Source organism: Microchirus variegatus, assembly GCF_963457635.1.
Source record: "Microchirus variegatus genome assembly, chromosome: 5".
Classification (NCBI taxonomy): domain Eukaryota; kingdom Metazoa; phylum Chordata; class Actinopteri; order Pleuronectiformes; family Soleidae; genus Microchirus; species Microchirus variegatus.
Window position 1 is genome coordinate 30,359,513 of NC_139806.1, and position 24,412 is coordinate 30,383,924.

Genomic DNA, 24,412 nt, shown 5'->3' on the forward strand with positions numbered 1-24,412 from the left:
GAGGAAGTAAAGTGGCAGAGACAGGAAATGAAGAGCGTCCACTGAGGGACGAATCGATAAAGAAGCAGAAATAGAACGTGAAGAAAAGGTGGACGAGGACGAGGGAGTTAGGAGAGAAAGAAAGGAGAGGAGGAGGAAGAGGAGGAGGAGTCAAAGTCTTTATTAAATCCACTCACTGACCAAAGCGTGAATTCACTTCATCACATTTTGAATTCCTGATATTTGTACGAAACACAGTTCTGCGTCTTCACATCGTCTCAGTCCAGAAAAACATGCGAGTCGTCCTCCAGGCCCCTCCCCCTGCCCCGCCCCCTTCCTCTGCCCCACCCACTATATAAACAGGAAACTTGACATCAGCGTACGAGAGAAAACAAACAAACAAACGGAGTTGAAAGGATTCTTCTGTGGTGCGTTCAGGGACACGCCTTCGTCTGTGCGTTTCTGCAACGCTCTCAGAGTTAGCGTCGGGGTCGGACGTTAAACGCAAATGTGACGAAAAATGAAAAAGGGGAGGAGCCACTGAGACGTTTCAGTGATTGCAGAGAAAAGTAGAGTTGTGGGGTTTTTTTGTTTGTTTTTTTTAAATCCCAGTTTTTCGTCACACACACATCACATGCTGGTGGAGGACAGTCCCAGTCCACCTGCCTTGCTCATGCACGGTAAACCCTGAGCTCCAGATTTTGGGAAGTCTTGCGCCATCACGCGACCGCTCTCGCCGCCGAATCCCGACGCTCCGCCTCCTCCTCCTCCCACTGACCCACCCATGGCCGCCGCCATCCCACTAGCTCCTCCTCCTCCTCCTCCTGTCATCATCCCGCTGAGACTGGTGCTCATCATGGCAGCATCGATGAGCTCCTGTAGGAAACAGAGTGTTCGCGTTTTTATTTCACTGTAAGACAAACTTTAACAACAGGAAACAGAAGTTTGTAAAGCACTCGCTCTCCCACACCAAAGCCCATAGCAGTGATTTTAGCTCACAGGGACACAGGAGCTGCTGGTCCTCTGCTGCCTCGTGTGGTCCCTTTGTGTCACTGAGTTAAGTCTAAATTAAATATTTCAAAAGCTGAATTCACTAAAATCAGTCATTGTAAGTTAGTGATGGAGGCAGCAGTGGATCAACAACTCCTGTGAACTCCTGTGTGCTGTGATGTTAAAATCACTGGTTTTCTCTATGGACTTTGGTGAAGGAGAGTGAGTGACTTTGGTGTTGGAGAGTGGGAGAGTGGGAGAGAACTTAGCGGCTGCTAAGACCTGACCTTGTCTCATGTTTATGACATAACGTTCATATATAACGTGAAAAAATATCACGTGTTTCCGCCCGGTCTCGAACCGGGGACCTTTCGCGTGTTAGGCGAACGTGATAACCACTACACTACGGAAACTGATGGCACACATCAAGACTGTTTACATCTTTATACATGCACCACAATATAAATACACCTTTCTTAAATGTAGTAACATACATATATATGTGTATATGTATATCATATATACATATATATACACATACATATTAGTGCTGTCAAACGTTTAACCACATCAACGTTAATGCGCGTTTCCATGACGACTGACCGGAAAAAGACGCACGTGACGTCATGTTTACGTGAAAAGAAAGTCTCTAAAGTAGCGCTAAACTTCAAAAAACGGAGGCACAGGTACGCTGCTCTTAATTCTTATATAACAATCTAATATATATATATGTATACATATGTGTACATATATACATATGTGTGTGTGTGTATATATATATATATGTATACATACACAAACATATATATATATATTTATACACACATATGTATACATATATACATATATATAAACATATACATACATACATACATACATACATACATACATATACATACATACATATAGATATATACATACATATACGCGTGGTGACATCATCATCAGGGAGCAGGAAGTGAAGGACTCACCTTCATCCTCCTGGACTCGAGGCGGGACTTGTAGCAGAACTCGACCAGAGCCACCAGCATGGCCAGACCCAGTCCACCAATCAGGATGTAAAACACTCCGGCCACGTTGCTCAGACTGAGCGCGCTCGTCTTGTCCTGTCAGCACGGGGAGGCGGAGTCAGGGACAGCCAATCGCGTCGCAGACGGTCGTGACATCAGTGGTCGTATTGAAAATAAACTTAAAACGCCTGGTGTGACAGTTGTCGAAGGCTGTGACACAGACGACTTTGTTTAATCAGAACAGAGACGCTGACGATAAAAAATATCATAAATCACAGCGTTTGACAGTCCGTCTTTATTTGTCCGTCACATGCAACGCAATCTTTACTTGATTATTCACTAAAAATAACATCATCTTTCCTTCTTCACAAATTTAAAAAAAGTAATAATACAAATGTTCAGTAACGGCCTCAAAAACACACATGTGAACCTAAAGGATATGAAGTTTGTAAAGCACTCACTCTCCCACACCAAAGTCACTCACTCTCTCACACCAAAGAAACTCACTCTCCCACACCAAAGTCACTCACTCTCTCACACCAAAGAAACTCACTCTCTCACACCAAAGTCACTCACTCTCTCACACCAAAGAAACTCACTCTCCCACACCAAACCTCATAGAGAAAACCAGTGATTTTAACATCACAGCACACAGGAGTTCACAGGAGTTGTTGATCCACTGCTGCCTCCATCACTAACTTAAAATGACTGATTTTAGTGAATTCAGACTTTAAAATATTTACTTGAGACTTAACTCAGTGAAACAAAGTGACCACACGAGGCAGCAGAGGACCAGCAGCTCCTGTGTCCCTGTGAGCTAAAATCACTGGTTTTCTCTATGGGCTTTGGTGTGGGAGAGTGAGTGGTTTACAAACTTCTACAAACGTCTGTCTAACTAATATTGAAATTGATTTGTTAATGGGGGGAGGGGGCAACCTGAAAACCTGAGTTTTTAACCCGCAGTTCTTAAGAATGACCAGCAGGGCGGCAGCGTTACACTCTGAAAACAAAAACAAAAATTTAAAAGGTCGATCTGTGTTGCGTTTGAGCCCAATTCTAATTTCCGTCGTAAAGACTTCACGGTCGTACATTTTGTCGGACGAATAACGTTTTTTTCTTTTCAGAGTGAACGGGCTCAGAGTTCTGGGAGGAGCTAAAGGAAATAAAGGATTGAGGGTTAGAGGTCACACAAACACATGACCTTTGGTCCAGGCCGGAGTGACCTCAAGAACTGACCTTTCTGCCGGAGTCCTTGTGTCCACACTCCCCCTTGTCATACCACCACTTGTTTTTCAACTTGTCTAAGACGGCTTGTTCATTGAGCTTCAGTACGGCTAGGTTTACCGGGATTCTTCAAAGAACCAGGGGATGGGGAGGGGGGGTGGGGGGTGGGGAGGGGGTGGAAATAACATAAATAACATTATGCACCTCCATGTTATCTTATGTTATTGTTCAGGCTGCGCTAACCACAGCGGCGACTTTTAGCAACAGTAGTATTAGCTGTACAGGTGGCACGCTAGAGAAGACGCGGGAATACGACAAAAACAAACAAAAACATCAAATAAAAACAGGCACAATGACACACACACACACACACACACACACACACACACACACACACATAAAAACAACGTTAGCATCAAAGTGATATGTGTTAATACTCCATCCAGCGCGGTTTAGCCTGACTCCCTGTGTGCGAGATGTGTATTACGATATCACTTTGGGTAACCGGCAAGAGCTGGAAACACTTCGGGGTCTTTTGGTTCACCAAATTCACAATGTACGCGGGGGGTGGTCCTGTTGCACATAAATGTTAGTTATGGAGGTCTACTTACATATATTAACTTGTTTTTATGGTCAAAAACCTCCTAGTTGCTGTAAAGGAGCCGATTGAAATCCTCTTTTCTGACTTTTCAGCCGCAATATTTCAGAGTGAACTTTCACCCCCAGAAGACAGAGTCTTGTGATTGGCCAGTACTATTCAGCACATCTGCTCTCAGAAGCACAGCTCCCTTCTGGAACGGTGGATGCACTGCTCCTCATTATCAAAACATTGTTTTAACAGTGTTTAAAAATAGCTTCTTCATGACTCCCCGCCGCAGTCCCTTTATGACTTTGACCCGGAGTCAGACTCAGAGTCAGAAGACACTGTCGCTCGTGAAACACCTCCACAACGGACGTTATTCTTCTTCTGCGGTTCAATGTACGAAACTGGATGTGCCCGGACTAGTAACTATTACGGGATTTTCAGAGATCTCGTTGAGCCACGAGATTACAATTAACACATCGTTCTCAGCAGTGGCTGAACTGTTTGTTTCGAACCTTCAGGGCTTCATAAACAAGGTAATGACGCCGATACACACCAAAAAAACAGCCGGTCGAGTTCCGCTTTAACCCTCTATCTCAACCCTCAATCTCAACCCTCAATCTCAACTCTATCTCAACCCTCAATCTTAACCCTCAATCTCAACCCTCAATCTTAACCCTCAATCTTAACCCTCAATCTCAACCCTCAATCTCAACCCTCAATCTCAACCCTCAATCTTAACCCTCAATCTCAACCCTCAATCTTAACCCTCAATCTCAACTCTATCTCAACCCTCAATCTTAACCCTCAATCTCAACCCTCAATCTTAACCCTCAATCTCAACCCTCCATCTCAACCCTCCATCTCAACCCTCAATCTCAACTCTATCTCAACCCTCCATCTTAACCCTCAATCTTAACCCTCAATCTCAACTCTATCTCAACCCTCAATCTTAACCCTCAATCTCAACCCTCAATCTTAACCCTCAATCTTAACCCTCAATCTCAACTCTATCTCAACCCTCCATCTTAACCCTCAATCTTAACCCTCAATCTTAACCCTCAATCTCAACTCTATCTCAACCCTCCATCTTAACCCTCAATCTTAACCCTCAATCTCAACTCTATCTCAACCCTCAATCTTAACCCTCAATCTCAACCCTCAATCTTAACCCTCAATCTTAACCCTCAATCTCAACTCTATCTCAACCCTCAATCTTAACCCTCAATCTCAACCCTCTATCCCAACCCTCAATCTTAACCCTCAATCTCAACCCTCAATCTCAACCCTCTATCTTAACCCTCAATCTCAACCCTTTATCTTAACCCTCAATCTTAACTGGCCTCAAAACCAAGTGTTGAGGGTTATTTTGTCACTTAGAAGTGGGACACCCCTTAAATGCAGATACGTCTTCAGACTGTAGGGGGCAGAATAACGCGAAAGAAAATACTTAATTTGTAGCGTACTCGTTTCGCTGCTTTCAGCACCATCTTTGTTCTGTCAAAACATGCAATGCATTCTGGGTAGCCCTTGCTCCCAAGGGTGGTCTCGGAGAATCTCAATATTGAGGGCGATACAGCCCTTAAACTTGGCCTCAATTTAATTTTTCTGAGAATCAGGACAGCACTTGGACTAGAGCAGGGGTGTCAAACTCAAATACAGAGTGGGCCAAAATTTAAAACTGAACAAAGCCGCGGGCCAAGGTTGAAAAAAAAAACCTTTTAATAGGGACCCAAACAAGTTTTGCATTGAATATTGAAAAAGCAAGGCTTATATAACGTTATAGTGACATGCAAAATCGAGTTTCAAATAATAATAATAATAATTAAAAAAAATATCAATGGCATATCAAATAAAATTTAAATAAAAAATTGAATGCCTCTTTTCTATTTGCAGCCTTCTGAGGTAAATATCAACATTAACTTTTTCCACAAGCTAATAAATTCGAAAACTTCCGCTAAATCCGCTATACTGACCATCAAAGTCGCCAAATCGCCGGCTAAACTCAGCGCGATTGCCGCTGTATAATACCGGCGGGCCAGCTCTAATGTTAATTTGATATTGCCTCAAGGGCCAAATGAAATTACACGGCGGGCCAAATTTGGCCCGCGGGCCAGAGTTTGACACCCATGGACTAGAGGGAGAGCATTTTTGAGATTGAGGGTTAAGATTGAGGATTAAGATAGGAATTGGAATTCACCATTTGTCTCTGGTGTTGGTCTAAATCCTAACCCGATGCCATCCAAGGTCTGGATTATGTTCAACTCCTGTGGAGCCTCAGCGGTAGAGTTTCCAGTGGTTTCCGGTGGTTGCCGGTTACCAAATCCCCCCCCAACCCAACCCCCACCCGGTTGTGCTACTGCCCGTTGTTACCCGTTGGGGGGGTCACGGTGATCTGACCTTGGAGTCCCCTCGCCCGACGCCGCACTCGCCCTTGTCGTACCACCATCTGTTTTTCAATCTGTCCAACAGGCCCTGCTCGTTCAGTTTCAACACGGCCAAGTTCACAGCGTTTCTACGGAGACGACGGCAGCGACAGCGAGGATAAAAAGTGGGAGGAAATGACGTGTTAATGAGCAGGAAGCAGAAACATGGTGACGTGGGTTGGTGCCATCAAATAAAAAACCCTCGCGGTTCTTCAACCCAGACCTTGTTCTAAGGGTTCTGCTGTCGACGTTCGCCAGGATTCACCAACGTCTGAACATAAAAATGTCTACGTAACTCTGCCAGATCTGTGGGCCAAGAAATCCTTCAACCAGGATGAATCCAAGATGAATTCTAAGCCCTGGTCTCTGACCCGTAGATGACGACCTCGGTCTAGGACTACCAATTTGAGGATTATCCACGACGTTGGAGATGCCTGGTCTAGAACCACGAGGTCAGACTCGGTTTGGATTTGGGAGCCCAGTGAACAGCTCGAGCAGACATCCAGGCTTTATCATATCTTATTATGGTCTGGATTGAAAATCCGTGACCTGGTCCTTCTGCGCCACACTTGGACTCGCATTCATTTCCATTCCTTTGCTGATAAATAAAGGAGAAACGACATCGTTGACATGTCCATGTTTGTGACTGTTGATTCAGACATTTTGCCGTTGCTTCGTTTGCGTTCTTTGAAGAAAAAACAAATGTTCTCCTTTACATAGCAGCGATGATGACGGTGCTGCTTCGCTAGCGCTCGCTAATATCATGACAGCAGCATCAGCAACAAGAGGTTTTGTCCTAAAGTGCATTATACACACACACACGCACACACACACACACACACACACACACACACACACACACACACACACATGTATATGTATACAATAGCCTGGCCAAATGATGTCATTCTTAAATAAACAAAATTAGCTCGCTAGTTAACAAACCTGAGCTACAATACTAACATTAATCACACGTTGCCGTAGCATTTTAACGTATGGATTACAACATCCATAAAGCCCTGGTCACATGATGAGATTATCAACTGGACAAGATTAGCTGGCTAGTTAGCAAACCTAGCTATTTTTTTTATGATACATACAATAGCTTTGTCACATAATGTGATAATCAAATGGCTAAGATTAGCTTGTTAACCTATTTTGTCCGAACGACAACATAATGTATGTCTATCAGACCTAGCTACTGTGCTAAACTTGCTAACGCTCACATTGATTGGGTCTGATGTCTAAGGCAAACGGAAAAGAGCAAAAACAAAAACAAAAAATTAAAAGCATGACTTTGCAAAGATGATGTCATAATGCAGTTTTGGAACAACACTCTGCTCCTGATGTGCTAACAACAACAACAACAACAACATGAGAGGAAATCAGATGCTATTAATGAGCTGTGGCTCAGTGTGTTAGCCGTTAGCGCTCAACCCAGAGACAGCACACACACACACACACACACATGCACATAAAACCCAGTTCCTCATTATGTTCCAAAACAAGGGATGAGAACATCTGTCACATGCTTCTCTTTTGAAAAGACATGTGAAGATTTTCCGTCTCGTTGCTTTTGTTACGTTCAAACGGCGATGAATGAATTCACGTACGATCAGTTTATTCTAATCTCATTTTCTGGGATAATTGTGGTAATCTGTCTGTGAGTTCTGCCTTCACGGCACATCTGATAAAATAAAACAAAGATAAATAAATATATGTTCATCTTTGCTGCTGTCAGGTAAATATTTAGCTCAACAATTATTTGTCAATTCATCCGTTAATAAACAATCAAAACAATCATATTCTCTCTTCTTGTTTTGAAACCCAACTTTAATTATATCATCATCATCGTCAAATATCAAATGGCTCAATAGCGCCCCCCAGTTTGAAAGTGGTAATTTTTCTAAGTTGCTTCAATTTTGACGAAATTTCCATAATTTGTTGCCCTTCCTCTGAAGGTTCATCTGAAGGTTCCTCTGAAGGTCCATCTGAAGGTCCCTCTGAAGGTTCCTCTGAAGGTTCCTCTGAAGGTCCATCTGACGGTTTCTCTGAAGGTTCCTATGAAGGTCCATCTTAAGGTCGCTCTGAAGGTTTCTCTGAAGGTCCATCTGAAGGTTCCTCTGAAGGTCCATCTCAAGCTTCCTATGAAGGTCCATCTGAAGGTTCCTCTGAAGGTCCATCTTAAGGTTCCTCTGAAGGTTCCTCTGAAGGTGCCTCTGAAGGTCCATCTGAAGGTTCCTCTGAAGGTCCATCTTAAGGTCCCTCTGAAGGTCCATCTTAAGGTCCCTCTGAAGGTTCCTCTGAATTTCCATCTGAAGGTTCCTCTGAAGGTCCATCTTAAGGTCCATCTGAAGGTTCCTCTGAAGGTCCATCTGATAGTTCCTCTGAGGGTCACTCCCCAAGTTTTTCACCAAACAGGAAGTTGGGCCATGTTGAATTGTGTTGTCCAGCGACTTGCGACTCGAGAAAATATGAAAAGGGGTGTGGTCACAGTAACCATCAAGTCTATCCCTTCACTCGCTCCACAAAAATTGTGACAGTTAGCATGAGCAGAAAGGGAACCGCCCCTTTGTGGAGTCCTGGCTCCTGATTGGAGGATAAAGTTTAGGCCGGATTTAAGTGCAGGATTTCAGCGACGGCAGCTTTTACCTGACAGCAGCAGCAGCAGGTGTGTGAATGAGGACAGACGGCGATGTCAGGCAGGTGTGCAGTCAACATAGGCAGTGACAGACAGGTAACCACGGCAACAGACAGGTAGACAGGCCGACAGACAGGTAGACAGGCCGACAGGGCGGGAAACAGGCAGACACACACACACACACACACACACATACTGACAGAGACAAACAAGAGAGAGAGACACACGTGAGACAGATTAAGACAGTTGGACACAGAGGGACAGACAGAGAGACAGCCAAAAGTCCAACATTTATTCAAACGTAATTTGAAAAGTCTGAAGTTCTCGAAACTAAACTCTAAAGCAACGTGACAATAACACAGAAAGAGACAGAACGAAACACAGACGCCAAACAACTTCCTGTGTGGACATTCAGAGTTTACCTGAGCGGCGAGCCTTTGGGCGTGGCCACGCCGTAGCCCTTGGAGTCCAGGTTGCCTCCCACTTTCATGGTGTCGCAGGGCTTCCTCTGCTCGATGTACTCATTCATGGCCGACTCCAGCAGGTACGCGTACTTCCCCTTCGACTTCCTGACGCGCAGCACGCCTTCGTCCGTGTTCCTGATGAACACCGAGGGCTCGGCGCTCCGCATGTACGACCACATCTTCTCAAAGACGGCGATCTTTGACCTCTAATGTTCGACGACAAAGAAACACGGATGGTTTTGATTGTGGTGCAACACAAACAAAAACACCTCAGACTCGCATCAAAACCACAAAACTAGGACTTTGTGCACTTTTAGAAGTAAAAGTGCTAAGTAGAACCATAAGGTTCTTCAGCTAGTCCTCATAGGAGAACCCTTAGTGTTACCAAGAACCCTTGAAAAACAAATGGTTCCAGGTAGAACCTCAGCCCTTGTAGAAGAACACTTCTGGAACCCTTATTTCTAAGAGTGTAGAGAAGAAACTCGGACTTTGTAGAGAATAAAGTCAGACTTTGAGTGTTGTGTATTACGGTGACAAACTAAAGTCAAATTGTGTTAAAAGAACAACGTTGTCCTCACACTGAAGAACTCTTTGGTGGAACCTCCTTCCAGAGTTCCATAGGAGATCTCCGACTGCTTGGCCAGGTCCTCGGCGCCCTCTATGGGGGAAACCATCCTCTCCACCGTGAGGAAGGCTGCCAGGTTGGCTGTGTAGGACGAGATGATGATGAGGGTGAAAAACCACCAAACTCCTCCCACAATTCGACCAGAGAGCGACCTGAGGGTGAGGAGGCGGAGTCAGTGTTTACGTTGAAAAAGCTGATTCTGCTTTTATTTTTCCAATGTTTCTAATTATCGATCTGTATGCAGACGACTCAACGCTGTTCATGGAAGCTCGACATAAACCACTGCCTCGTGTGGTCACTTTGTGTCACTGACGTGGAAATTAACCACAGTGTTACTCTGATTAATGATGAGGCTCGTGTACGTTTACATGTGTGTTATTGTCATGGCATATGTCATGACCTGCAGGAGGTGACACAACGGGGTCGGCTGTACACACACACACACAGCGTGTGTGTACGTGTGTGTGTGTGTGTGTGTGTGTGTGTGTGTGTGTGTGTGTGTGTGTGTGTGTGTGTGTGTCTGTGTGTGTGTGTGTGTCTGTTTGTGTGTGTGCGTGTCTGTCTGTCTGTGTGTCTGCCTGTGTGTGTGTCTGTGTGAGTGTGTGTCTGTGTGTGTGTGGGTCTGCCTGTGTGTGTGTCTGTCTGTCTATGTGCCTGTATGTGTCTGTGTGTGTGTCTGTGTGTGTCTGTCTATGTGTCTGTGTGTGTCTGTGTCAGTGTGTGTCTCTATGTGTGTGTCTGTGTCTATGTGTGTGTGTGTATGTCTGTGTGTGTGTGTCTGTGTGAGTGTCTATGCGTCTGTGTTTGTGTGTGTCTGTGCGTCTATGCGTCTGTTTGTGTGTGTGTATGTGTGTTTGTGTGTGTGTCTGTGTGTGTCTGTGCGTGTGTGTGTCTATGCGTCTGTGTCTGTGTGTGTGTGTGTGTCTGTGTTTGTGTGTGTCTGTCTGTGCGTGCGTGTGTGTGTGTGTGTGTGTGTGTGTGTGTGTGTGTGTGTGTGTGTGTGTGTGTGTGTGTGTGTGTGTGTGTGTGTGTGTGTGTGTGTGTGATAAACTTGTGTCTCCACAGTCATGTGACCCACCGTGGTGAGATGTCACAGCCCTGCTGCATGAAGGCACCAAGTGAAAACCACAGAGAGTTGAAGATCCCAAAGTCGTTGGTGTGTTCTGGAGCCTCCTTCTCTTTCTGCTGGTTCTGGTCCTGGTCCTGGATCTGAGAGAACACTGACAAAAACACATGAACTGTTACAATCTGAGCCACAAAGACGATGTGAACCTGATGATGACGATGATGATGATGATGATGATGAAAAAGAAGAAGAAATACCTGGTGAGTGAGTGAGCTCCGATGATGAGGTGGGCGGAGCCCGGCGAGAGGCAGAGGAGGGCAGAGTTTCCTCTTCGTCCTCAGACTCCTCCCCCTCCCACTCGTACGGACTGAATCGACTGACCTGAGAAACAGAGAGATGTAGTTGTGTGTACCTGTTGCGTATGTGTGTAATTGTTGTGTAATTGTGTGTACCTGTTGTGTATTTGTGTGTTGTTGTGTGTAATTGTTGTGTAGTAGTGTGTACCTGTTGTGTATTTGTGTGTAGTTGTGTTTTGTGTAATTGTTGTGTAGTTGCGTGCACCTGTTGTGTAGTTGTGTAATTGTGTGCAGTTGTGTGTAGTTGTTCTGTAGTTGGTGTAGTTGTGTAGCTGTGTGTAATTGTGTGTAGTTGTGTAAGTGCTGTGTCATTGTTGTGTGTAGTTGTTGTGTAGTTGTGTCATTGTTGTGTAGTTGTTGTGTCGTGTCGTTGTGTCATTGTTGTGTACTTGTGTGTAGTTGTTGTGTTGCTGTGTAGTTGTGTGTTGTTGTGTACTTGTTGTGTCATTGTTGTGTAGTTGTTGTGTCATCGTTGTGTCGTTGTGTAATTGTGTGTAGTTGTGTCATTGTTGTGTAGTTGTGTCATTGTTGCATAGTTGTGTCGTTGTTGTGTCTAGTTGTTGTGTATTTGTTGTGTTGTGTGTAGTTACTGTGTAGTTGTGTCCTTGTTGTGTATAATTATTGTCTAGTTGTTGTGTTGACCACACAAGCCCCACCCCCTCCCCTCCCTCACCAGGAAGAGCACCACGCTGACGCCGATGTAGGCGAAAACGATGCACATCCAGATCTCGTAGGCCAGAGGATCCAGGAAGGAGAAAACGCCCGGTTTGGACTTGGTGGGTTTTTTGATCATGATGGAAATCCCCAGAGACATGAAGGGTTTGGTGAAGTCGATCACCTTCTCTCGCACCAGGGTGATGGTGAGCGGCGCCACCGCCACGTCAGCGGTCTGTCACAGAGGAAGAGGAAGGTCAACAGGATTCACAGGATTCTGTGTTGGTTTGTCAGTGTGTGTACATGTTGTGTACTTGTGTGTACATGTTGTGTGTAGTTGTGTAGTGGTTATGTTGTTTTTGTGTAATTGTCTGCAGTTGTAGTTGTGTTGTTGTGTGTAGTTGTGTAGTTGTATGCACCTGTTGTGTAATCGTGTGTAGTTATGTAGTTGTGTGTACCTGTTGTGTACTTGTGTGTAGTTGTGCGTAGTTGTGTAATTGTGTGTAGTTGTGTGGTTGTGTGTTGTTGTGTAGTTGTGTACACTGTTGTACAAGTGTACTTGTGTGTAGTTGTGTAGTTGTGTTGTGTAGTTGTGTTGTGTAGTTGTTGTGTAGTTGTGTGTAGTTGTGTGTAGTTGTTGTGTAGTTGTATGTAGTTGTGTGCAGTTGTTGTGTAGTTGTATGTAGTTGTGTGTAGTTGTGTAGTTGTTGTGTAGTTGTTGTGTAGTTGTGTGTAGTAGTTGTGTAGTTGTATGTAGTTGTGTGTAGTTGTTGTGTAGTAGTTGTGTAGTAGTTGTGTAGTTGTTGTGTAGTTGTTGGGTAGTTGTTGTGTAGTTGTGTAGTTGTTGTGTAGTTGTGTCGTTGTTGTGTAGTTGTGTAGTTGTTGTTGTGTAGTTGTGTGTCAGTGCTGGACCCGCTCACCCCGTACACCAGCTCCCCCACCATGCCGTTCCAGGTCTTGGTCTGGGCGTCTCTGGAGCCGTACTTGCCATCGTTGACCAGCTCCAGGCGATAGGAGAAGCCCACGTGTTTGGCGATTTCTGAGGCCAGTTCAGCGCAGTAACCCTCGAATCTGTCGTTCCCCACAAACTGTTCGTGGTTCTTCTTCAGCATCATGTACGGAGCCTCCTGTGTGTGTGTGTGTGTGTGTGTGTGTGTGTGTGTGTGTGTGTGTGTGTGTGTGTGTGTGTGTGTGTGTGTGTGTGTGTGTGTGTGTGTGTGTGTGTGTGTGTGTGTGTGTGTGTGTGTGTGGATTAAAAACACAACAACAGTTAAAGCTGTTACATTTTAAACTGTTAGAAAATAGATTAAAAAAACACTCGTAAACTTCTTACCAGTATCGTGGTAACGACGTACGTTCTATTCTGTAAACCGTGAAAATATTCTTCCACCTGCGGCTTGTAGACGGCTGTGTTCACATAGCCCCGCCTCTCGTTCCAGTGTCCAATCTGAGCACAGAGCAGCACGTCACCTCCCCGCCCCCATCATTCTGCACAACTCGTACATTTCTACGGAAGCGCATCGCATTCACCGAAAATAATTTTAAAAAGGCTCTGCAATTTTTTTTTCTCTCTCTCGTAAAACACAGAAAAAAAACAGATCCCGAAAAACAATGTGGTAAAAATGAATTTCGGTGACTGTGATTCTGTTTCCGTTTGAAAATATGTGATTTGTTCTTTGACTTGTGCAGATTTTAAACTCATTTTAATCCCAGTTTTAATACCAATTTTAATCCCATCTTTAATCCCAGTTTAATATCAAATTTAATGCCATCTTTAATCCCAGTTTTAATCCCAGTTTAATTCCCATCTTTAATCACAACTTTAATCCCAGTTTTAATCTCATCTATAATCACAATTTTAATCACAACTTTTATCCCAGCTTTAATCCCATGTTTAATCCCATCTTTAATCCCAGTTTTAATTCCCATCTTTAATCACAACTTTAATCCCAGTTTTAATCCCAGTTTAATCCCCATCTTTAATCCCAGTCTCACCTTCCTGACTCCAGTGTGCCTCAGTTCCATCACAGTCAGAGTGAAGTTGGTTCGATGTCCTCGCTCGTCAAACTGAACCTGTCCCGTTAATCCCTGGAGACGAACCTGAAGACACACAAACATTCATGGATTTGTTTTCTTTTCTCTTCCTCTTTTATTCTTAAAAACATCCGATTTTATGTTTACTTTTGTTTACTCTTTGTTTACGTTACACTTTATTTTGTAGTTTTATCAAAATTTTCCAACAGGAAACTGGAGTTTGTAAATCACTCCCCCTCCCTTGTTTTGTAGTTGTTGTGTAGTTGCTGTGTATTAGTTGTGCACCTCCTGTGTAGTTGTTGTATAGTAGTTGTGTAGCTGTTGTGTAACTGTTGTGTAGCAGCTGTTGTGTAGCTGTTGTGTAGATGTTGTGTAGTTGTTGTGCATCTGTTGTGTAGTTGCTGCGTACCTGTTGTGTAGTTATTGTGTAGTAGCTGTTGTGTAGCGATTGTGTGGCTGTTGTATATTTGTTGAGAAGCTGTTGTGTAGTTGTTGTGTAGCTGTTGTATATTTGTTGTGTAGCTGTTCTGTAGCTGTTGTGTAGCAGTTATGTAGTTGTTGTGCATCTGTTGTGTAGTTGCTGCGTACCTGTTGTGTAGTTATTGTGTAGTAGCTGTTGTGTAGCGATTGTGTGGCTGTTGTATATTTGTTGAGTAGCTGTTGTGTAGTAGTTGTGTAGTTGTCGTGTAGCTGTTGTGTAGTTGTTGTGTAGCTGTTCTGTAGCTGTTGTGTAGCAGCTGTTGTGTAGCAGTTGTGTAGTTGTTGTGTAGCAGTTGTGTAGCAGGTGTGTACCTGTTGCAGTGCTCTCTGGATGTCGATACCTTGACCCCACGGTGCAGGGGGGTTGGCCAAACATTCTCCCGCGTTGCCGCGGCGAGAGATGTCGATCCTCTGGCGTCGCAGGTTGTGGAAGGCCGTCGCCATGGCAACGACGCCGTCGTAGGTCAGGGCTCCAGTGTACTGACCAATCAGAGAAGAGAACAAGTGCCACAGTGTGTGCGAGGGACAACAAATTTACCACAAACAAACGCGACAGATGTGAAATCAGCGGTAAAAGTAGCAGTGGTTGTACGATGGCGGCCATCTTGTTTCCGAGTTCCCCGACCTCGGAAATTCCGAGTTGCGCTTACAAATGGTAGGTGGTAGTACACACTTTGACCTAACTCTGGACTGATATAGGTCTAACTCTGGACTGATTTAGGTCTAACTCTTGACTGATTTAGGTCTAACTCTGGACTGATTTAGGTCTAACTCTGGACTGATTTAGGTTCTAACTCTTGACTGATTTAGGTCTAACTTTTGACTGATTTAGGTCTAACCCTGGATTGATTTAGGTCTAACTCTGGATTGATTTAGGTTCTATCTCTGGACTGATTTAGGTCTAACTTAAAAATGGAACCCACCATTAGAAACTACGTCCTCAGGTACGGTGTAGTACACACTTTGACCTGTTGGTGGCAGTAGATGAAAACGCTAAACCTGATTTACTGCCATCTAATGATTCTTGACGAATCAAATCCAAGTTAAAAAGCTACAGGCCTGCAGCTAACTCCGCCCACTGCTCGATTTTGGAAAATGCCATGAAGTGGGTGGGGAGCTGAGTATGTGTGTGTGTGTGTGTGTGTGTGTAGTACCCTCAGGCTCCTGCGGGGCAATCGCAGATCTTTACTGTCAAAGTCCAGCCAGTCCTGGTTGATCTTCTCCACTCCAGGATCAGACCAGTCCACCAGCTGGAACCCTGTCACGTTAGGACCGAGCTTCTGGAACTCGGTGATGTTCAGGTCCGAGAAGCCCTGACACACACACACACACACACACACACACACACAGTATGACTGACAGACCACCTCCTCCACACACACAGACACACAGTGTGGGACTCACCAGGCTGACCAGGATGTAATGGTAGTTCTTCAGGTTCCTCTTCTGAGCAGAGATCTGAAAGAACACACAACAGACCATGTGTGAGTTATGTTGTGTGTGTCTGTGTGTGTGTGTGAGTGAGTGAGTGAGTGAGTGAGTGAGTGAGTGAGTGAGTGAGTGAGTGAGTGAGTGAGTGAGTGAGTGAGTGAGTGAGTGAGTGAGTGAGTGAGTGAGTGAGTGAGTGTGTGTGTGTGTGTGTGTGTGTGTGTGTGTGTGTGTGTGTGTGTGTGTGTGTGTGTGTGTGTGTGTTTACCAGGTTGAGGATGGAGTTGAGTCTCTCCAGTTCACAGTCGATGATCACCTGAAACTCCCTCTTGAAGTCGAGGTCGTTGAGCAGTTTGACGAACGCCGCCTCCGTCAGGACGTCCAGGTTGACGGTCGTCACCTGCCACGTTAGCTCCGCCGCCGTGTCCAAGATCTTCTGCAGCACCGACAGACCTGAGGACGCACGCCGTTACCCACAAGACATCACTGCGTCCACCACAGACCTGAGGACGCACGCCGTTACCCACAAGACATCACTGCGTCCACCACAACACCGGCCACAATATGGGGGACTTAAGATCAACGCTGGACTGATTTAGGTCCAACTCTGGATTAGGTCTAACTCTGGACTGCTTTAGGTCTAACTCTGGATTGATTTAGGTCCAACTCTGGATTAGGTCTAACTCTGGACTGGTTTAGGTCTAACTCTGGACTGGTTTAGGTCTAACTCTGGATTAGGTCTAACTCTGGATTAGGTCTAACTCTGGACTGGTTTAGGTCTAACTCTGGACTGGTTTAGGTCTAACTCTGGATTAGGTCTAACTCTGGACTGATTTAGGTCATAGTTTCCATGGTAACCTGATGATGAACTCTGAGTTAAGTTTCATCTCTGTCTATTTTCAGTCTGGGCTGTGGTTTTTCTGTCCAGTGTGTTTCCATGAGCTAATTAGCTTAGCGTCCCCACTGAGCCAAACACACAGCGTTTGATTGCTCTGGTCTGCTCCCTCACTTCCTCTCCACTTCACAGACGCTGATTTAACGACTGTTAAAGTCGTAAAAGACGTCAAAACCATGGGCTTCTTCTTCTGTGTGTGTGTGTGTGTGAGAGAGACATTAGCATAGCGACGCAGCATCAGCAGCAGTGACCCACAATAACTCAGTTTGTTCAATTACACACACAGACACACACAGACAGACACACACACACACACACACAGACACACTGTGTTCATGCGAGCTGAAGTTTCCTGCTTCATTTTCTGAGCAGCTGCTCCTCCTCTCCCTCCCCTCTTCTTCTCCTCCTCTCCTCTTGTCCTCCTCTCCTCTCCTTATCTCCTCTTCTCCTCCTCTCCTCTTGTACTCCTCCTCTCCTCTCCTCTCCTCCTCCTCCTCTCCTCCTTCCCTCCTCTTGTCCTCCTCTCCTCTCCTCTTCCTCTCCTCTTGTCCTCCTCTCCTCTTGTCCTCCTCTCCTCTTCCTCTCCTCTTGTCCTCCTCTCCTCTTCCTCTCCTCTCCTCCTCCCCTCCCCTCGCCTCCTCCTCTCCTGAAGTTAAAACCCTTCACTCTCACTCTCACTGAGGAGGCTGTATCCATGGTAACCAGACAGAGAGAGATCATTATGGGATGAGTCAGGGGTCTGTGTGTGTGTGTGTGTGTGTGTGTGTGTGTGTGTGTGTGTGTGTGTGTGTGTGTGTGTGTGTGTGTGTGTGTGTGTGTGTGTGTGTGTGTCTGTGTGTGTGTGTGTGTGTGTGTGTGTGTGTGTGTGTGTGTGTGTGTAAACAAGAGGAGAAGAAAACATGAGGAGAGGAAACAAGGAAAGGAAATGAGGAGGAGAGGAAACAAGGAGAGGGGAAACAAGTAGAGGAGAGGAAAAAAGGAGAGGAAAGGGTAGAGGAAAGGGGAGGAGAGGAAACAAGGAGAGAGGAAACACGAGGAGGAGAGGAAACAAGGAGAGAGGAAACACGAGGAGGAGAGGAAACAAGGAGAGAGGAAACACGGAGAGAGGAAACACGGAGAGAGGAAACACGAGGAGGAGAGGAAACCGGTAGAGGAGAGGAAAAAAGGAGAGGAAAAAAGGGGAGGAGAAGAAACAAGGAGAGAGGAAACACGAGGAGAGGAAACAAGGAGAGCGGGAGCATGAGGAGGAGAGGAAACACGGAGAGAGGAAACAAGTAGAGGAGAGTAAACAAGGGGAGGAGAGGAAACAAGGAGAGAGGAAACAAGGAGAGAGGAAACAAGGAGAGGAGAGGAAAAATGAGGAGGAGAGGAAACAAGGAGAGAGGAAATGAGGAGTGGAAAAAACAAGGAGGGAGGAAACACGAGGAGGAGAGGAAACAAGGAGAGAGGAAATGTTGGCCTGAGGTCGTCAGAGTGGTCATGTGACAGAGAGAAGGGGGCGTGGCCTGCGTCCTCACCTGAGTCAGCGCTGTACATGTAGATGAACCTGGTCCAGCAGAAGTGTTCCAGCAGAGACATGAGCGCCCCCTGCAGTTCAGGCCGCAGCTGCAGCACAAACTGGTTGTTGGTGTGAACAGGAAACGACGGCGTGACGAAGCAGACGTGCAGCGAGCCGCAGAATGACATCATCATGTTGACCGTACGCCGGTCGTACACGCCCATGATGGCGTACACGCCTTTAGAGAACTGTGAGCAGACTGACAACAGGACGTGACATCAGGAGCACTTCAAAATAAAAGACAACCTGTCTGAGGATAACGTCAAAATAAAACAATGCCGAGAAAATGTCAAAATAAAAGACAATCAGTCTGAGGATAACGTCAAAATAAAACATAACGCGGAGGAAAAACGTCAAAATAAAACACAACAACGCAGAGGAAAATGTCAAAATTAAACATAACGCAGAGGATAACATCAAAATAAAACAATGCCGAAGAAAATGTAAAAATAAAAACAACGCAGAGGATAACGTCAACATTTCAAAATAACAACACAGAGGGAAAACATTTAAAATAAAACACAACAATGCCGACGAAAACTTCAAAATAAAACACAACAATGCAGAGGAAAACTTCAAAATAAAACACAACAATGCAGAGGAAAACTTCAAAATAAAATAAAATCACTGAGGAAAACGTAAAATAAAACACAACTACGAGGAAAACTTCAAAATAAAACACAACTACGTGGAAAACTTCAAAATAAAACACAACTCCGAGGAAAACTTCAAAATAAAACACAACTACGAGGAAAACTTCAAAATAAAACACAACAATGCCAAAGAAAATTTCAGAATAAAAGAACAATGCCGAGGAAAACTTCAAAATAAAACACAACAATGCTGAGGAAAACTTCAAAATAAAATAAAATAACTGAGGAAAACTTCAAAATAAAACAAAACAACTCTGATGAAAACGTCAAAATAAAAGACAACAACGCCGAGGAAAACTTCAAAATAAAACAACAACGCTGAGGAAAACTCCAAAATAAAAAGTGATCACACCAAAGTCCACAGAGAAAATCAGTGATTTTAGGTCACAGGGACACAGGAGCTGCTGGTCCTCGGCTGCCTCGTGTGGTCACTTTGTGTCACTGAGTTAAGTCTAAACGAAATGTTTTAAAAGCTGAATTCACTAAAATCAGACATTGCCTCCATCACTAAGTTACAGCGGATCAACAACTCCTGTGTGCTGTGAAGCTAAAATCACTGGTTTTCTCTATGGACTTTGGTGTGGGAGAGTGAGTGACTTTGGTGTGGGAGAGTGAGTGGTTTACAAACGTCGGTTTCCTGTGACGTCACTGCAGCAGCAGAAGAAACGAGCAAAATTGTTTCCTCGACACACAAAGAACGACAAAGACTTGTGGCTCGCGGCGTGTGTGTGTGTGTGTGTGTGTGCCGCTGGGACAGTGGCGCTAATGCCAAGAGACAGACGCCTCGTTAGCATGACGGCGGTGTCTCCCTGAGGACCAACGTCTATTGTTAGCGTGTTAGCATTAGCTACAGGGATGTGGAACAGCAACACACACACACACACACACGCACACACACACACAGTGCACGTGTGCCATTGAGTTTTACCTGTGGTCACTATATTGTGTTTTTTAAGTGAATAAATGAAAAAAGACAAAACAGGATTAACATGAACAAAGAGTGATTTCAAACATTCATTTATAGATACTTTAAACACATTTATCTTTCAATGACTTACCAATTAATACAAATGCTAAAAGGGATATTTCAGATTCGACACAGGGACACTCACTCTCCCACACCAAAGTCACTCACTCTCCCACACCAAAGTCCATAGAGAAAACCAGTGATTTTAACATCACAGCACAAACAGAGTTGTTGATCCACTGCTGCCTCCATCACTAAGTTACAATGACTGATTTTAGTGAATTCGGCTTTTAAAATATTTCATTCAGATTGACCTCAGTGACACAAAGTGACCACACGAGGCAGCAGAGGACCAGCAGCTCCTGTGTCCCTGTGAGCTAAAATCACTGGTTTTCTCTATGAGGTTTGGTGTGGGAGAGTGAGTGTTTTGCAAACTCTGTGTAACAGTGAGATTAAAAGAAAAAAGCGTATTTTCTTTTTCTTCTTCTACTGTAAAATCCATGCTCAGTCTGTGTGTGTGTTAATCTATAACACGTTAATTAAGGCCTGACCACCTGACACTCTCCTTCCTGTCTCTTCACAAACACAGGACAGACGGACGGCCTCAGCTGTGGAGCCCGAGGCGTCTGTCGTCGTCGTCTCTGGCCTGTGTTTAAATAAAGCTCAGTGTGAAGGCCTCAGGTGGAGAGGAGCGAGATCTCTGAGGTCGAGACGAGGTCAGCCAAACGCTAAAGTGTCCAGGATTTAGGATTATATTACGGAGATTAATCTGATACGGAGACGCTTTTCTGCCACTTTAGCTCGACACCGGGACACGTTCACGTCTTAACTGTAAGCACTTTTTAGCAGTTACTATCAGTCGTTAGCACGTTTTAGCACTTAACTGTCAGCCGTTAGCACGTTTAGCACTTAACTGTCAGATATCATCACTTTTTAGCTCTCAACTGTCAGCTGTTAGCACTTTTTAGCATTCAACCGTTGGCTTTTAGCACTTAACTGTCAGCTGTCAGCACGTTTTAGCACTTAACTATCAGCACTTTTTAGCATTTACTGTCAGCTGTTAGCTCCTTTAGCATTTAAAGGTTACCTTTTAGCACGTAACTATCAGCTGTGAGCACTTTTTAGCACTTAACTGTCAGCTGTTAGCACATTATAGCACTTAACCGTCAGCTGTAGGCACTTTTTATCCATTAACTGTCAGCTGTTAGCATGTTTTAGCACTTAACTGTCAGCTATTAGCACTTTTTAGCATTTAACGGTTTTCTATTGGAACGTTTTACCACTTAACTGTAAGAACTTTTTGCAGTAACTGCCAGCTCTTTAAGCATTTAAAGGTTGCCTTTTAGCACTTAACCATCAGCTGTGAGCACTTTTTAGCACTAAACTGTCAGCTGTTAGCATGTTTTAGCACTTAACTGTCAGCTGTGAGCACTTTTTAGCACTTAACTGTCAGCCATTAGCACATTTAGCACTTAACTGTCAGCTGTTAGCAAGTATTAGCACTTAACTGTCAGCTATCATCACTTTTTAGCACTCAGCTGTCAGCTGTTAGCACTTTTTAGCATTCAACGGTTGGCTTTTAGCACTTAACTGTCAGCACTTTTTAGCATTTACTGTCAGCTGTTAGCTCCTTTAGCATTTAAAGGTTACCTTTTAGCACTTAACTATCAGCTGTGAGCACTTTTTAGCACTTAACTGTCAGCTGTTAGCATGTTTTAGCACTTAACTGTCAGCTGTTAGCACTTTTTAGCATTTAACTGTCAGCACTTTTTAGCAGTTACTGTCAGCTGTTAGCTCTTTTAGCATTTAAAGGTAGCCTTTTAGCACTTAACTATCAGCTGTGAGCACTTTCTAGCACTTAACTGTCAGCTGTTTGCACATTATAGCACTTAACTGTCAGCCATTAGCATGTTTTAGCACTTAACTGTCAGCTATTAGCACTTTTTAGCATTTAACAGTTTTCTATTGGAACGTTTTACCACTTAACTGTAAGCACTTTTTGCAGTAACTGCCAGCCGTTAGCTCTTTAAGCATTTAAAGGTTGCCTTTTAACACTTAACTATCAGCTGTGAGCACTTTTTAGCACTAAACTGTCAGCTGTTAGCACGTTTTAGCACTTAACTGTCAGCTGTTAGCACTTTTTAGCATTTAACGGTTGCCTTTTAGCACTTAACTATCAGCTGTGAGCACTTTTTAGCACTTAACTGTCAGCTGTTAGCACTTTTTAGCACTTAACTGTCAGCTGTTAGCACTTTTTAGCATTTAACGGTTGCCTTTTAGCACTTAACTGTCAGCTGTTAGCACGTTTTAGCACTTAACTGTCAGCTGTTAGCACTTTTTAGCATTTAACGGTTGCCTTTAAGCACTTAGCTGTTAGCACGGTTTAGCACTTAACTGTCAGCTGTTAGCACTTTTTAGCATTTAACGGTTGCCTTTTAGCACTTAACTGTCAGCTGTTAGCACTTTTTTAACATTTAACGGTTGCCTTTTAGCACTTAACTGTCAGCTGTTAGCATGATTCAGCACTTAGCTGTTAGCTCTTCAGCACTTGTGTTGTAACGGTGGAATCTGTTCAAAATAAACATACAAAATCAACTCTGCGACGATGCTACAATGTCGTGCAGAAACAGAGTTTATGTTAAAAACAAAAGTGTGTGAACTCACAGGCGTACGTCATGGCGAAGCTGCTCCCCGTGTCCACCACGTCCACCTGCGGCACCAGCTTCGGGACATCCTGATGCTGCGCCAGCGCAAAGCGGAAAACCTCGTACTCGTGGGAGCCGGAGGGGAAAAGGCCCCCTGGTGGTTAAACACAGACACACAGTTGGAGTAACTTACCGTCTGTAAAAGTGCTGACAGTGCCATCTAGTGGAAAAAGCATGTTATGTTTTTCAATATGCTGAATATGGCAAAAAAAAAGTCATCTGCGTCTTCACTCGTCACTTCCTGTTTGATGTCAAAATAAAACTGAGGGTCAGAGTTTAAACGTCAAGGTGATCAATCAATCAGAGCGTCGATCAATGGAAAACAATAAAGTGATCGATGGTTTCAGTCAATGCTTCAAACAAAGACGTTGAACAATGTTTCTGTTCTCATTACACACACACACACACACACACACACACACACAGTTCCTCAGAAATTAGGTTCTGCCTCATTAGGACCAGGTTTTGGTCTCCATGAGGTGTTTATGACAGACAACACACAAAAATATAAAACTAAAAATAAGTAAATATATGAAAAAATATGAGTAAATATATGGACAAAATATAAGTAAATATATGAACAAATCTAAGTGAATATATAATGAAATATAAGTAAATATATGGACGAAATATAAATAAATATATAAACAAAATATAAGTAAATATATGAACATAATGTTAGTAAACATACAGACAAATATAAGTAAATATATGAAGAAAAATAAGTACATTTATGAACATAATATAGGTAAAATATAAGGAAATATATGGACAAATATAAGGAAATACATGGACAAATAAAAGTAAATATATGAACAAAATATAAGTAAATATATAGGCAAATATGAGTAAATATATGGACAAATACAAGTAAATATATGGACAAAATAAGTAAATATATGTAAATATATGGACAAATATGAGAAAAAATATGAACAAATAAGTAAAAATATGAATGAATATATGGACAAAATATAAGTAAATATACGGGCAAATATAAGTAAATATATGAACAAAATATAAGTTAATATATGGACGAAATAAAAGTGAATATATGAACAAATATAAGTATATATATGAACATAATGTAAGTAAATATATGGACAAAATATAAGTAAACATGAACAAATATAAATAGATTATATCAGTATTGATACAGGAAACAGTCGTGGCTTCAGAAAAATCAGTTTTGAAAATGCAAAGACTGATTAATGTGAATATTTCATTTAAAAAAAACATACACTCACTCTTTCACTCACTCGCTCGTTCACTCACTCGTTCACTCACCGATGTTGATGTTACTTGGGAAACTTGAGCAGCTGCAGAGCTCGAGGAGAAGCAGCAGGAAAACAGAAGGAAGCAGCAGCATCTTTAATCGTCCTCGTCTACCAACAGCAGCAGTAACTGTGTGTGTGTCAGTGAGTGTGTGTGTGTGCCAGTGAGTGAGTGTGTGTGTGTGTCAGTGTGTGTGTGTGTGTGTGTGTGTCAGTGTGTGAGTGTCGGTTTAATCCCATTCCCTGATCAGGTCCACGTCGTCTAATCTGAGTCAAACCTCCATGTGAAGAGCTGAGCTGCTGCAGAGACACTGAGAGACCTCTCTCTCTCTCTCTCTCTCTCTCTCTCTCTCTCTCTCTCTCTCTCTCTCTCTCTCTCTCTCTCTCTCTCTCTCTCTCT

At 43.7% G+C, this 24,412-nt stretch overlaps 1 protein-coding gene across 1 annotated transcript; it reads right to left on the reverse strand.

The window, feature by feature from the left end:
• Nucleotides 1-347: 347 nt before the first annotated feature.
• Nucleotides 348-24,107, reverse strand: LOC310927418 (glutamate receptor 1-like; the record flags this gene model as incomplete). The annotated part of the gene is made up of 18 exons (XM_083889712.1): nt 348-855; nt 1,941-2,075; nt 6,187-6,301; nt 9,276-9,523; nt 9,896-10,094; nt 11,021-11,162; nt 11,266-11,389; nt 12,038-12,253; nt 12,939-13,145; nt 13,352-13,465; nt 14,014-14,118; nt 14,845-15,012; nt 15,687-15,845; nt 15,937-15,990; nt 16,229-16,413; nt 18,373-18,612; nt 22,698-22,832; nt 24,026-24,107. The coding sequence occupies 18 exons, from the start codon at nt 24,105-24,107 to the stop codon at nt 610-612; spliced, it is 2,874 nt and encodes a 957-aa protein (XP_083745838.1). The 3' UTR covers nt 348-609.
• Between the last annotated feature and the right edge of the window lie 305 nt (nt 24,108-24,412).